This window comes from Aulonocara stuartgranti (genome assembly GCF_965226115.1).
Source record: "Aulonocara stuartgranti genome assembly, chromosome: 4".
Lineage (NCBI taxonomy): Eukaryota > Metazoa > Chordata > Actinopteri > Cichliformes > Cichlidae > Aulonocara > Aulonocara stuartgranti.
The window spans coordinates 10,889,380-10,902,386 of record NC_138942.1 but is presented as its reverse complement, the minus strand read 5'-3'; the positions used below and the strand labels follow the sequence as shown (position 1 = coordinate 10,902,386).

At 39.4% G+C, this 13,007-nt stretch overlaps 4 protein-coding genes across 4 annotated transcripts; 3 read left to right on the top strand and 1 right to left on the bottom strand.

The window, feature by feature from the left end:
• Nucleotides 1-37: 37 nt before the first annotated feature.
• On the bottom strand, nt 38-915 carry LOC309704840 (hemoglobin subunit alpha-B-like). Its single transcript, XM_082530296.1, has 3 exons — nt 751-915; nt 425-632; nt 38-259 (listed from the first exon to the last, which is right to left on the bottom strand). The coding sequence occupies exons 1-3, from the start codon at nt 843-845 to the stop codon at nt 131-133; spliced, it is 432 nt and encodes a 143-aa protein (XP_082386422.1). The 5' UTR covers nt 846-915; the 3' UTR covers nt 38-130.
• A 665-nt stretch (nt 916-1,580) lies between these two features.
• On the top strand, nt 1,581-2,495 carry LOC309704836 (hemoglobin subunit beta-A). Its single transcript, XM_082530292.1, has 3 exons — nt 1,581-1,754; nt 1,930-2,152; nt 2,264-2,495. Exons 1-3 carry the CDS (start codon nt 1,663-1,665, stop codon nt 2,393-2,395), a joined length of 447 nt encoding a protein of 148 aa, XP_082386418.1. The 5' UTR covers nt 1,581-1,662; the 3' UTR covers nt 2,396-2,495.
• Nucleotides 2,496-3,269: 774 nt separating this feature from the next.
• LOC309704837 (hemoglobin cathodic subunit beta-like) lies at nt 3,270-4,716 on the top strand. The gene is made up of 3 exons (XM_082530293.1): nt 3,270-3,597; nt 3,929-4,151; nt 4,245-4,716. The coding sequence occupies exons 1-3, from the start codon at nt 3,506-3,508 to the stop codon at nt 4,371-4,373; spliced, it is 444 nt and encodes a 147-aa protein (XP_082386419.1). The 5' UTR covers nt 3,270-3,505; the 3' UTR covers nt 4,374-4,716.
• A 6,675-nt stretch (nt 4,717-11,391) lies between these two features.
• Nucleotides 11,392-13,002, top strand: LOC309704841 (hemoglobin embryonic subunit alpha-like). Its single transcript, XM_082530297.1, has 3 exons — nt 11,392-11,705; nt 11,795-12,002; nt 12,513-13,002. Exons 1-3 carry the CDS (start codon nt 11,611-11,613, stop codon nt 12,639-12,641), a joined length of 432 nt encoding a protein of 143 aa, XP_082386423.1. The 5' UTR covers nt 11,392-11,610; the 3' UTR covers nt 12,642-13,002.
• Nucleotides 13,003-13,007: the final 5 nt, after the last annotated feature.

Here is a 13,007-nt window from a genome sequence, read left to right as displayed (position 1 = left end):
TTCTCTACAAAAGCTTGAATAAATGGACACATAGACATTCTTATGTTTGTGAATTTTATTGAACAAGCCCCCACATATGATGAGGGTTGTTGACATTCATGCCACACGTTGGTAGCTTCTGTCTTGATGTTTAGCGGTATCTCTCGGACAGAGCCCAGGCGACGTTATTGAAGAACTTGTCCACGGAGACGTGAACCTCCGGGGTGAAGTCCGCAGGGAAGTACATGCCCAGGACCAAGATCATGTTGTGAGTGAGGATCTGTGTTTGTGACAGAAACAGCAGATTAGATTAAATCAGGCACTTCAGACATCCCTACATTCACTTAGTTTTTTAGTTTTTTAACGCTCACAATCTAAACTAAAGTACGTGCACAAATAATGATTATAATTTCTGGTAGGTTTAAAGGTCGCAATATTTTGTTACCTTGAAGTTGGCAGGATCCACGCGGAGCTGGCTGGCATGCAGCTCACTGAGCTTGCTAAGGTGGTTGGTAAGATCATCAATGTTCTTGACAGCTTTTCCCACAGCTCTCATGATGGTTGCACCATGCTTCTTCACCTGCGGACTGTTAGGGCTCAGGTCGCCCCAGTCAGAAAAGTAGGTCTTGGTCTGAGGATAAGCAGTCAGCATCCTGTAAAATACAGCAGAAGGAAATACGAAGAAGTTACAAAAAAAGCAAAGAAAAAATAAAGAAAAACCCACCCTCTTAAAAAAGCCCGTGTCATCCCTACTTTAAAATTAGATCTTACCTGCCCAGAGCTTCTCCACCCATCTCGGCGACCTTTGACTCGACTTTGGCCCAGAAGGTCTTCACCAGGGTCTTGTCTTTCGAAGAGAGACTCATGACTGCCTTTGAATTTCCGGGATGCAAGGGAAAATGCTGATCAAAAAATGCTGTTTGGTTGGATCTGTCAGTGCGTCTTTATGTCGACCCAAATGGTGCCACGCCCAAGTATCAAATCCAGAATGCATGTCTGATAAGCAAACTGCTTATCAGTCAATTACGTGATATCACGTAATTGACGCAATTGACAATTAAAAAAAAGAAAAAGAAAAACTGAATGGCTGCACTGCACGAAAATCTTTAAACAACTGGCGAATAGATTTTATGCAAAAAGAAATATGCTCTAAGCAAAAATGGCATTAAACAAATCATAATTTAAAGGCTGCACTGTTAGTCAGAGTTTGATATTTTAAAAATAAAAACACGTTGTTTTATAGCCAACAAGGAGCACAAATACCCTCCTAAAGTTAAGAGAGCACATATCCTTTTGGATAAATAAACTGTATGATATCTTAGCTTATTTAAAAGCAGGTGTTAAAAAGCTGGTATTACTGATATTACTGGTCCAATTTTGTGTGTTTTGACTGACTAATAGTATGGATTATTTGTAGCTGAGTAATTTTAAGTGACAGCAATATCTGAGCCAAATGACGTTATCTATCCGGTTGGCACTGACCGTTGCCCAAATTTGCTTTACGCAAAACACACGTCATTAAACAGGCGGGCGCAGATTATCCAATCAGATGCTTCGATGACTGAAGGAGGGGGTGCGGGTTAAACGAATAAAAACGGGAATCTCAAGTAAATCATTCACAAGCAGATTTGTGAGAACTTGTGAGAACCTGTTCGTGAACTAGGAGACTTGCACCCCGTCAAAATGGTCGAGTGGACAGATGCTGAGCGCAGTGCCATCATAAACCTGTGGGGAAAGATTGATGTGGGGGAAATCGGTCCCCAGGCCCTCTCCAGGTAACCTGCAGCTCATAGCAATTCAGAAACGTGGTCGTTTGTTATGCAACTTTTTTTACTATAATGTTGAAACTTGGCCGAAGCGAATATATCAACACGTTTCTTTGTGTATGTAGAAGCACTTATTAATGCTATATGCACTAAAATTAATATTGTTTCTCTGGTTTTATTTCAGGCTTCTGATTGTGTACCCCTGGGGTCAGAGATACTTCCAAGCCTTTGGAGACCTGTCCACCAATGCCGCCATTATGGGAAACCCCAAAGTGGCACAGCACGGAAGGACCGTGATGGGTGGTCTGGAAAATGCTGTGAAGAACTTGGACAACATCACTCAGACCTACGCCAAACTGAGCGCTATGCACTCTGAGAAGCTCCACGTGGATCCCGATAACTTCAGGGTATGCCCCCACCAGCACCCAGAAACAATCATCACACATGGACCTGAAAAAGGTTAGCTAATTAGTTTGTGTTTATTAACTCTGTTAAGCATTTTCTTTCTCTCATTTTAGGTGCTCGCTGAATGCATCAGCCTGTGCGTTGGCGCTAAGTTTGGTCCCAGCGTCTTCACCGCTGAGGTCCAGGAAGCCTGGCAGAAGTTTTTGTCCGTGGTCGTTTCTGCCCTGGGTAGACAGTACCACTAAATTTCTGGAGTGCCAGTTCATCAAAGATGTGCAACAGTGACATCATATATCTTTTTGACTCTGTTGCCAGATGCACCAATAAATAAAACCTCAAATCATACTCATTCTCTGTGCGATCATTTGACTTGTTCTTTTAACCGACAATACAACATCAAGAAGGAGATCTCGGACAGTCAATAGTCCTCAATAGAAGTCGCCTATATGTTTGAGTATAATATAAATATTACAAGTATGCCTCACCGATAATCCGTTTCGTGACTTTTTCCTTTACTGTTAAGTTTTGCTTTTCGTATAAAAAAGGGTGAAAGGGATCCAAAGTTGTTGTTCTCTGGCTGCATGGGAAGTATTGTTGATGTAAGTGAAGTGTTCCAAAATGCAAAGAAGAACATCAGCTATCAGGCATTTTACGCATATTTAAAGTTAGAGCGTTAACAACGAGTCAATCTGCGAGCTCAGAAAAAAGTATTTCTTCTTTAGTGCAGAAAATTCGTTTATAACCTCGACCCAACATAACACAAGAACACTGCTAGGCGTATAGCGGCAACATTATAAAAACGCTATGCTTTTGTTTTTTTTAAAACGTCTTGAATGAAATTCAAAAATGACTGAAGGATATAATATAAGTACTGTCGCGATCGGACGGGCCATAATCCTGATTGAGCTGATCAGTTTTTAAAACAAGTTTAATTGAATGGGGTAATTTAAGGCCAAGAAATAAACTTTCATACGTTTCTGATATGAAGTGGACCCGCGGATCATTTATTTGGGTGGGGAAAGCCTGAATGTTCAGATAATGATAGCATGGCATAATCTAAGTTCATCAGCTGTTGGAAAATTACTTGATACAACAGGATGGGGAGGTGGTTATGTTTACGTGAGGATATTTTGATGCCATACCATACCATCTCTGGGCATTTCCATTGTGTTTTGCAGTGATAGTCGACACGTAGTCTGTGTAGCTCAGACTCATCCGTCCGCTTTTAGTGTGCTGGAAATATAGGACCCTCATACCATCTGTTGGTTCATTTTTGCCAGTCATTAAGCGGAAAAGCTGATCACTCAGCAGCTCAGAGTGCGGAAGTAAAACTGTTTATCCAATTCGCTCAGGTCATGGTTAAGTGGACGGAACTGGAGCGCAGCACTGTGAAAGCTATCTGGGAAAAAATTGATATCGATGAGATTGGGTCACAAATTTGGGCAAGGTAGGTGATTGTGAAAGTTTTACTGTTCAAGAACGGATCGTAAAAAAATCCTAAAAACGAAAAAAATATTCTGGCAATTTTCTCTCAATACATTATTATTATTATTGCTATTTAATTAGTTGATGGGTATTTCGTAATAGTAAAATTCAATGCCTGGTTTAAAAAGAAATAAATAAAGAAAAAACGATCGTGAAAAATTCTTATTTTTTAAATATTCCATTGTTTAAGGGTACGTTGTATATTTAGGGATTTTTTCTCCAGTTAGTTCAGATTTTATCACGTGGTATCGTTTATGCTCATTAACCTGTACCACTGACTGTTGCATTGTCAGAGTCTTGATAGTCTACCCCTGGACTGAGCGATATTTTGGTTCTTTTGGAGATCTCTTCACCATCACTGCTATTTTGAAAAACGACAAAGTGGCGGCTCATGGAAGGATGGTGCTGAAGGCTCTGGACAAAGCAGTGAACAACATGGACAACATGAAACGGACGTATGCTGATCTGAGCCGGTTGCATTTTCAGAAACTCGAAGTGGACCCTGAAAACTTCAGGGTAAGCAACACTTTTCCTCAAACCCACATGAAAAAAATACGTGACGTTTTGCACTTGTAGAGTTTTCATGGTGTTTTCTCTTTTTTTCCACAGCTGTTGGCAGACTGTATCACTATCACAATCGCATGCAAACTCAAGTCAGCCCTGAGCCCCCAGAGTCAAGCTATCTGGCAGAAGTTTATATCTGCTGTGGTCGACGCTATGAGCAGTCAGTACCGCTGAAAAGAACCTATTTGGAGATAATACAACTTAAAGAAAAACACAAAACAAAAAACGTGTGTTAGCCCTGATATAAGTTTGACATGAGTGCATTTCAGTTTGTTTTTTATCAGTTGGAGCTTGGTGAGTCTCATACTGAAGACAGTTACTAAAGACAAAACTGAAGTCAAAGAGACCCCAACACACACAAGCAGCAAGTGAAAGTAGTCTGACAGAGCTAAAGGAGGAAACAGCATTTAGTGACTTTCATGGGTTCCAGATTTCAGACAGTTAAGAACTTGTCATGGACTGAAAGTTGTTGTTTTTTTTTCCAACTCTGTGAAAAGTTAATAAAACATAAAAACTATTTTTATAGTTAATATTATGTCACCTTTTCAAATTACTGTGAGCCTCTGAATATGGGGAACTGTATTAATGGCTATAATTCCTAAAATTAATACAGTACCTTTGCTAAACCACTTGAAATAATGCTGAAAGTCTTTCCATCAATCACACATTCATTGTTACATCTGCCAAACAGGTTATGTTTTTGGTAGTGTTTGCACATGTGTCATTCTGTCAGTAAACAAATGAGCTCAACCAGTCTTTAATGAATTCTGATAAAACTTTTTAGGGATGGGTCATGTTGACACAATTTGGTTAACGTCCACAGCGGTCTTCACAGTCAACTAAACAATTTACTTGAGGTCTGTTGCAGGGAAGGCCCAGCTTATTTCATAGAGATAATGCCCTAATGACATTCTGCAACAATCTCCTCGCTGCAGTCTACACCTGTCGTACATTAAAAACATTTGATACACTAAGAAATGAAAAACATTATAAAGGAAGCCCAGAACCTAGTAAGGCTGCTGAAATCTTATATCAAGCAAAAATGGAAAATATATCTGACTTAGTAATGAAGGTCCAAAGAAAATGCAGTATGTCCTGAGGGAGGTAATATATAATTAATAGTATTGGCATTGTCATTTCACGGCATTTTAAGGGAAATTTTGAATCAACAAGTGTAACTGCAGTTAATGAGAGGAGAAAAAACATGGCGGAAAATCAAGTTTAATTGTCTTGATAGAAAAATATCTGGGTCACAGTTGCATTGTTGAAAACAACCATCCCAAATTTGAACGCCTATTTGTTTGAATTTGTAAAACAGACACCATATAAGGGTTTTAATGTTGTAACGGTTTTAATGTATAGAGTGTGTTCCTCCTAAGGCTTGGATTTTACAGTGGCACCAACAGGGTTGATGGTATCCATGTGGATTCAGACAGAAAGAAGATACAGGAATTGGGTCATATAATTGTTTATTTTAAACAAGAATGACAGAACAATCAAACAGACATAAAAGGAAGGCCACAGGGACACAAACAAATTGATCAAAAATCTCTGGTCATATTCAGTCTAATAGATTCACCATGAACAATGACCCAGAAAGCTCAAAGTCATCACACAGATAATGTAAACAAATATAAAAGATGTCCTAATATTCACATTGTGTGAAAAATGTGAGTATTAAGTGAGAAATACGCAGTTTGTAGCATTGGCGCGTTTAGACCCTTTTCAGTAGTGATGGGATTTCCGGCTCCTTTTAGAGAACCGGCTCTTTCGGCTCGGCTCACTAAAAGAACCGGGTCTTCAGGTTGTTTTATTGCTTTAATTAATTTATTATTAACAACAATATAAAATTATGCACAAAAATAATTACTAATGTAAAAAAAAGTGGTTTTATTTATATATGTTTATATATAAATATATACAATGGCCCCTAGAGACAAAGCATGTACAATTTCCTCCAAACTCCAAAACACATTTCTAGCGTTAACTGAACTTCCAAAACAGAGCTACCTAGATCACTTAAATTACACAATTGAACGCATATGTGTATTGTTTGTGTATTTATTCACAAGCACACACATATATTCAAAAAAAAAAAAAAAAGTTCATTTACCTGTTACTACCACACACCAAATCCGGTCGTTGGTACTTCCTGGCTTGTGTAGCCACTGGGTAACAAAAGCTCAACACTGCCCCCTAGCATCCTGGAGCACTTCTGTTGTGTTTGTGTCTGTTTTGAAACTTGTACGTGCTTTGTCTCTAGGGGCCACCGTAAATATACTTTTATTTATTCACTCCACATAAAATGTAATAAATAAATCATATAATACAAAAAACAACTATTCACATTTCAACTTTCAACTATTTAAATTGTCAGCTTTTTCCTTTTAAACAAATTTTAAGTGAAACAACACAAAACACTGCAAACCACAACACAATTAAATATAAATAAAATATGAAAACAAAAAGAACATGCACATTCTCTGTCATATAGGCCTGCATGAATAAACTTTCTGAATCCTTTATCATCCGTAACTGAAAATAGCTGTGGATGATTACTACACCTTTCTAATGTGACGTTGTTATCCCTGGCTCTCTTTCTCTGTCTCTCCCTCCTGCTCTGTTCCTGTGCTACTGCGAGTGTAACTATCGCTCCTCCCCCCTCTTCCCAGGGCAAAGCACAAGGCTCGCGTGCAGAGTGAAGCGGAAAAAAGTGTGAGAGAGAGGGTGAGAGAAAGAAAAAAAAAAAACCCATGGCTCCCGATAAGGAGCCGGCTCATGTCGTTCATGTCAAAGACCCGGCTCTAAGAGCCGTTTCGTTCGTGACCGACACATCACTACTTTTCTGGATGCTCAACCACCCTAAAAGCAACATGCCCTTTTAATGCTACATTTTCCAAACTTCTCTGTTGGAGATCATACAGCAGATTACAGTGAAATCAAGTCCAGTGTTCTTGATGTCAAGTTGCTATTAGTGCACTCAAACAGAGGAGCTGCATGAGAGACAGGGATGGAAAGGGTTAGAGGTAAAGAGCAAAAGTCAAAGACAGCAAAAGCTGTAGCTTCTCTTTTGCCCACATTCATTGATGATGATTTCATGATCTAAAGTTTGTGCAAGTTTCTCCTCTTTTTCTGCTTTACTACAAATTTTGCTTTAACTTACTTTCAAAAGTTATATTAAGAACTGTGATCATTTATTCAGAATCATTCTTCGTGCATAGTGGTCAGTACAGTGGACAGCTATTCAAAGGCTGTTTTCTTGTATCCGTTTCAGTGTTGATGGCACACTTGCACTTAAACCACTACATCGGACACTGATGTGTCACTCCATACCAAATTCATAGGTCAAAACGTAGGTTGTCCACCTAAGTGGACATGTAACAAACTCTTTGAAAAGTACATGTTTAAAAAAAATGAAGTTCAAAAATCTTTTTTTTTTCATGCCTAAAGATGACTAAAACTACTTAAGAATAAAAATCCTGACTGAGGTTGTCATAATTCATGCATGAAAGGGTTCAACACTGAAATATAATCCAAAAAAGATATTTCTTTTGGATATGTTTTAATGTTTATCCTGTAACATTCAGGTCTGCAAAGGTGAAAATTATGTTTACATGCAGCATAATATGTTGGTATAATTGTAAGGCAGAATGGATGACGTTATGACTGGGGACTGAGGCCTCCTAGTGGTTTGATCCTAGAATCGTCCCTGGTGTGTGGCTAATTGTCCCAGACGAACAAGGCAACTGATCATAAGAATGCAATTCTCTTCTTTGCCACAAGAAGTCACTGCCGGAAAAAATGAGTATGGTGCAACAGACCCCTGCTTGTGTGAGAGCACTGCAGACAGAACGAGGGCTCGAGTCATTTTGTTGTCCTGTCATAATCATATCGGACATGGTCGGGAGGTATGACTGAGAGCAGTGCATAGTTACAAGGTTTATAAAACAACTGAAGCCGCTCAAAAAGAAGACGATTGAGCACACTTGGTGTTTTACCTGGCAAAGAATTAGACGTTTATTTGACCAACGGACAGGAACCGACTTGGCCATTCAGTCTTGACGTTTTCTCACTGCGCGAGTGCACACATATAGGTACATTTAACTGAAGCAAATCAGATGGTGACAGCTAGAGTCAAAGCAGGTTCTAAACTTAAACATTAGCTAAAAATACCCGACTCACTGCCAGAGGCGGAGGCAGACATTTGATACACCCGGGGCTTAGCCCTAAAGGTAGTATGCATGTGGGATTTTTTTTTTTTTTTTTTTTGGGGGGGGGGGGGGGGGGGGTGTTCACCTGCTCTTGTTCCCTCTCTGTTCTGTCCTCATTCTCCTCTCTCTCCCTCTCTCCTCCTCTCTCTCCCTCTCTCCTCCTCTCTCTCTCTCCCTCTCCTCTCTCTCCCTCTCTCCTCCTCTCTCTCTCTCCCTCTCCTCTCTCTCCCTCTCTGCTCCTCTCTCTCCCTCTCTCCTCCTCTCTCTCTCCCTCTCCTCTCTCTCCCTCTCTGCTCCTCTCTCTCCCTCTCTCCTCCTCTCTCTCTCTCCCTCTCCTCTCTCTCCCTCTCTCCTCCTCTCTCTCTCTCCCTCTCCTCTCTCTCCCTCTCTGCTCCTCTCTCTCCCTCTCTCCTCCTCTCTCTCTCCCTCTCCTCTCTCTCCCTCTCTGCTCCTCTCTCTCCCTCTCTCCTCCTCTCTCTCTCTCCCTCTCCTCTCTCTCCCTCTCTGCTCCTCTCTCTCCCTCTCTCCTCCTCTCTCTCTCCCTCTCCTCTCTCTCCCTCTCTGCTCCTCTCTCTCCCTCTTTGTGCTGACAATCATCAAATATACAGTTGAAACCAGATATTTACACACTTTTCAGATAAAAACACTTTTTTAATTGTAACATCAAATCAGACTAAATGTTTATTTTTTTAGATTGATAAATATAAAAACATGTTTGTTAACTTTAAGAGTAAAGGGAGAAACTATCTGTATTTCTTAATCAAAAATGGCACCCAATTGTATTCAAAATTGAGCCACACTTATGGAGCTCCACAGTTCTTTTCCTGGTGTTTTGGTTGACATCTTTGGTTGATTTTCCCATTTCAAAGAAACAGGCTGTGTTTTGCCTTATATGCAGCCACCAATTTACTCACATGGACTCTGCTAACCTATCAGAAGCTTCTTCAGCTCAGAATGGAATCGTCTGGAGTTTTCTTATTAATTAATAATAAACTAAGTGTACATGTACTCCTAAATTTGATGAAAGTGATAAAAAATAGACAGCTCTGTCTCTCTTTATTCTGACATTTAACTAATTCAAAGGATATTTATTTATCCAAAGCAAAACAAGTTTACTCTAAATTGATGTTGTACAGTAATAAAATGTTCTTGTGTTTTCCATAAAGTGTATGTAAGTATCTGGTTTAAACTGTGAATATACTGCTGTGTATTGAAGTTCCTCTTGTTTTCCATAGAAATATACTGAACAACATACAAAGCATAATATATAAAATAACATCTACCAGAGTTTTTTCTTTGAAAGAAGCTCCTTATGCCCATTCTTGTATATCAGTGCATTACTGAAACCGATTTATTTAGCCGCGGAGGGTAACGACTGAAAATATGAAATAAACACATGTGTAAGCTAAGACTCTATAAAGAAACAGCATTGTTGTTGTTCTGCTTTTCATTTCGCCATTTGTTGATTCACTCGAAGAGCAAGTAACGTAATATTGGTCAAGTGATCAGTTTGATATCAATCTTTTGTGATTCACCGTCATATTTACATTATTTGTACAGTACGAATGATTTGCTTTTGGTACCTGGTCGATCTTCAGCTCTCCTTAGTCTGCTTGGCTCCGTTTCTCCAACAGGCAGCAGCTCCCCCCGGCCCCTCGCTCAGTCGCTGAGCTCGGATCATACCAATATTAGGAGGGATTCACGCACAGTCATAAATTTCCACAGTGTGCACTATGTGCTTCGAATATTGTGTGTAGTTTTTGTTTTATACAGTTGTCAGCCAGGCATCTAACTATGAAAAAATTACACTCCAAAAGACCCCGGGCTTCTGACAAAACAACCCGGGCTTAAGTCCAGTAAGTCACCCCCCCCCCCCGCTCCGCCACTGCTCCCTGCAATGCAATGAAATAAACTAACACCATATCCGCGTCGATATGTCGTGGTGCAGCCAGTGCTGCTCCTGCATTATCATGTTTTGTTTTGTTTTTTTAAAAACAGGCCCACCCACTGAAACGATAAGCCTCACAGTAAAAACGAACGCGGCGAATGGCATAATCATCATGTTTGTAACTGATAGCACAACCAACAGGCCTATTAATTAATTGTAGAATTTAGATTTTAAATCAGAATCCACGGACTGATTGTTAAAGCGTACTGATTTAATTTATCTCATATAAATTGCAATTACAAAGGCAGTTAATAAAGTAAATAAACACAAGCATATATACAAATGTATGTATGTTTAAAAAGTTATTCTTGGCCGTCATAAACATGAAGCAGTAGTTTTGAGTAAAGGCAACTGGAACATATGACATCAAAGGTTTATTTATTCAGAATGAATTATTACGGAAAATATTTTTGACATAAATTGAATGTATACCAATCAAGTACATTTTATTTGACCAAATTCAATTACATTTAGCGTTTGACATGTATGTAAGAAAACTATATGGAAAACTTACATTTAATCAAATTACTTGAATTCAACATTTTGGACATAAATCTCTTTTGAGTGTAAATAAAATATTGAAATAGCAGTTACTAAGTTATATTTACATTTTTTTTCTTGTAGTTTGGTGTGAAACAAAATAAAAGCTTTAACCTCCAGTTAATAAGGAGTGTGATTTGTGAGGATAAACACTTGTTTAATTAGAACAAATAAAAAAATCATCTTTAGATTTACTCATCTAAAGGAGTGAGCCAAAATAAAAATGTTTGGATTAATTCCAAAGTGGAGGTTATTTATAGACCCTTACCATCCCTCAAGAGCGCATTTCCAGTGTGGGGCAAAGCTGAAACGATAAGATATTTGGCTTGTACACATACCATATGTGTTTCTTAGCAGCCAGTTAATTCATTAAGGCCAGTTTTTAACGTCCGAGCATTACCAGCACGTCCAAGTTTGAGCAGTTTGAGCAGGTGATACGAGGGTTTCACTAGCTGTCAGTTTTGTACGCTTCAGTTGGATGCCCGTGGGAAATATAATTCTGATTGTTTCGTCCTATATTATAGAACACCGTGAGACTTTGGTTTCGTGTTTATCTCATGCCAGCTGTTACATGTCATTTGGAATCCTTCCAAACGCCTATAGCATTATCTTGAAGGGGGGCTGGGTGTGCCTATGTTCCACTGCATCCATAAAACCCCTCCGTTTGCAGCGAACACGGCATTGAACTTGAAAAAAAAAGTCCAGAGGAAAGATGAGTCTTTCTGCTAAGGACAAGGAGATAGTCAAGGCCTTTTGGGCTAAAGTGTCGGGAAGGGCGGATAACATTGGCGGTGACGCTGTTGCCAGGTAAATAAGAAAAAACACGAGGCGAATTTAACCCGCTTCTGCATTTTTATCTATTACTTACTGGCTTATTCACCTGTGTTTTTGCCCAGGATGCTGACAGTGTACCCTCAGACCAAGACTTACTTCTCCCACTGGAAGGACCTGAGCCCCAGCTCTGCCCCACTGAGGAAACACGGAGGAATGGTGGCAGCTACAATAACCGATGCTGTGAACAAAATCGACGACCTGGCAGGGAGTCTTCTTACCCTCAGTGAGCTGCATGCTTTCACTCTGCGAGTGGACCCTGCAAACTTCAAGGTATTTGTTTATTAAATCATGAAAGCGGTTCAGAAAACCTGTGGGTTTGCTTTAAAGATTAATTGGACTACAAATTAAACGCTTGCTTAAACATTTTTTAGTAGTTTTTATTTAAATGTGCCTCCATAGGCTACTGGTTGAGACTGCATCCCTTCTAGTGAGGAACTGTAACGTCATCATTAATTATTCTTTGATTTAGAAGCCTATAAATCTGTCCCATCCACACATGGATAAGGCCATATGCAAATATAAATAAATCATAAGTTGAACCCCAATTCGTGACATCGAGCTACAGTTATCTTTAGGATAAATGAAATGTGTGTTTCAGCTGCTGCAGCGCAAAAATGTTACACTTTTAAACAAACAGGGAAGTTGCCTGTGTTGTCAGCAAGTCAAAGCACGACACCGTCACCGAAGAAACACAGGATAGACTGAGTTATGATTCAGATAACTGATCTTTGATGTCATAATCCCTGATTCTGCTAAAGAAGTGTCACGATCTTTGTACAGATTCTTGCTCAGAACATCCTGGTGGTTCTGGCCACTATGTTCCCCGTCGACTTCACCTCTGAGGTCCATATGGCTTTAGACAAGTTCCTGGCTGCCTTGGCTCGTGCCCTGTCTGTGAAATACCGATAAATTGCATACTGGAGGCGACGAGCGGCAGGGGCTCAGATAGCAATTCACTGCCAGTCTGAATCTGAATAAATCAAATGCAATGAAACTGCCGTGTTTGTTTGGGTTTTTTTGTGTGGTGTACATTAAAAATACTTTACACCACAATACTTTATCATCCGTCATAATTTATGAGAGGTCCTTTGATGCGAAAGTCACAGCATGACTTATTTTTATTTTACACCATCTTATTTAAAATTTGAAAGAATAGGCTAATTAATATCTTACACCCACTATTTAACTCTTCTGTTACACCCTGATATAGTTGCAAATGCTAGAAAAAAAAAAGAAAAAACAACAAAGTGAAAAATAAGCTCGTTGTTTTATTGA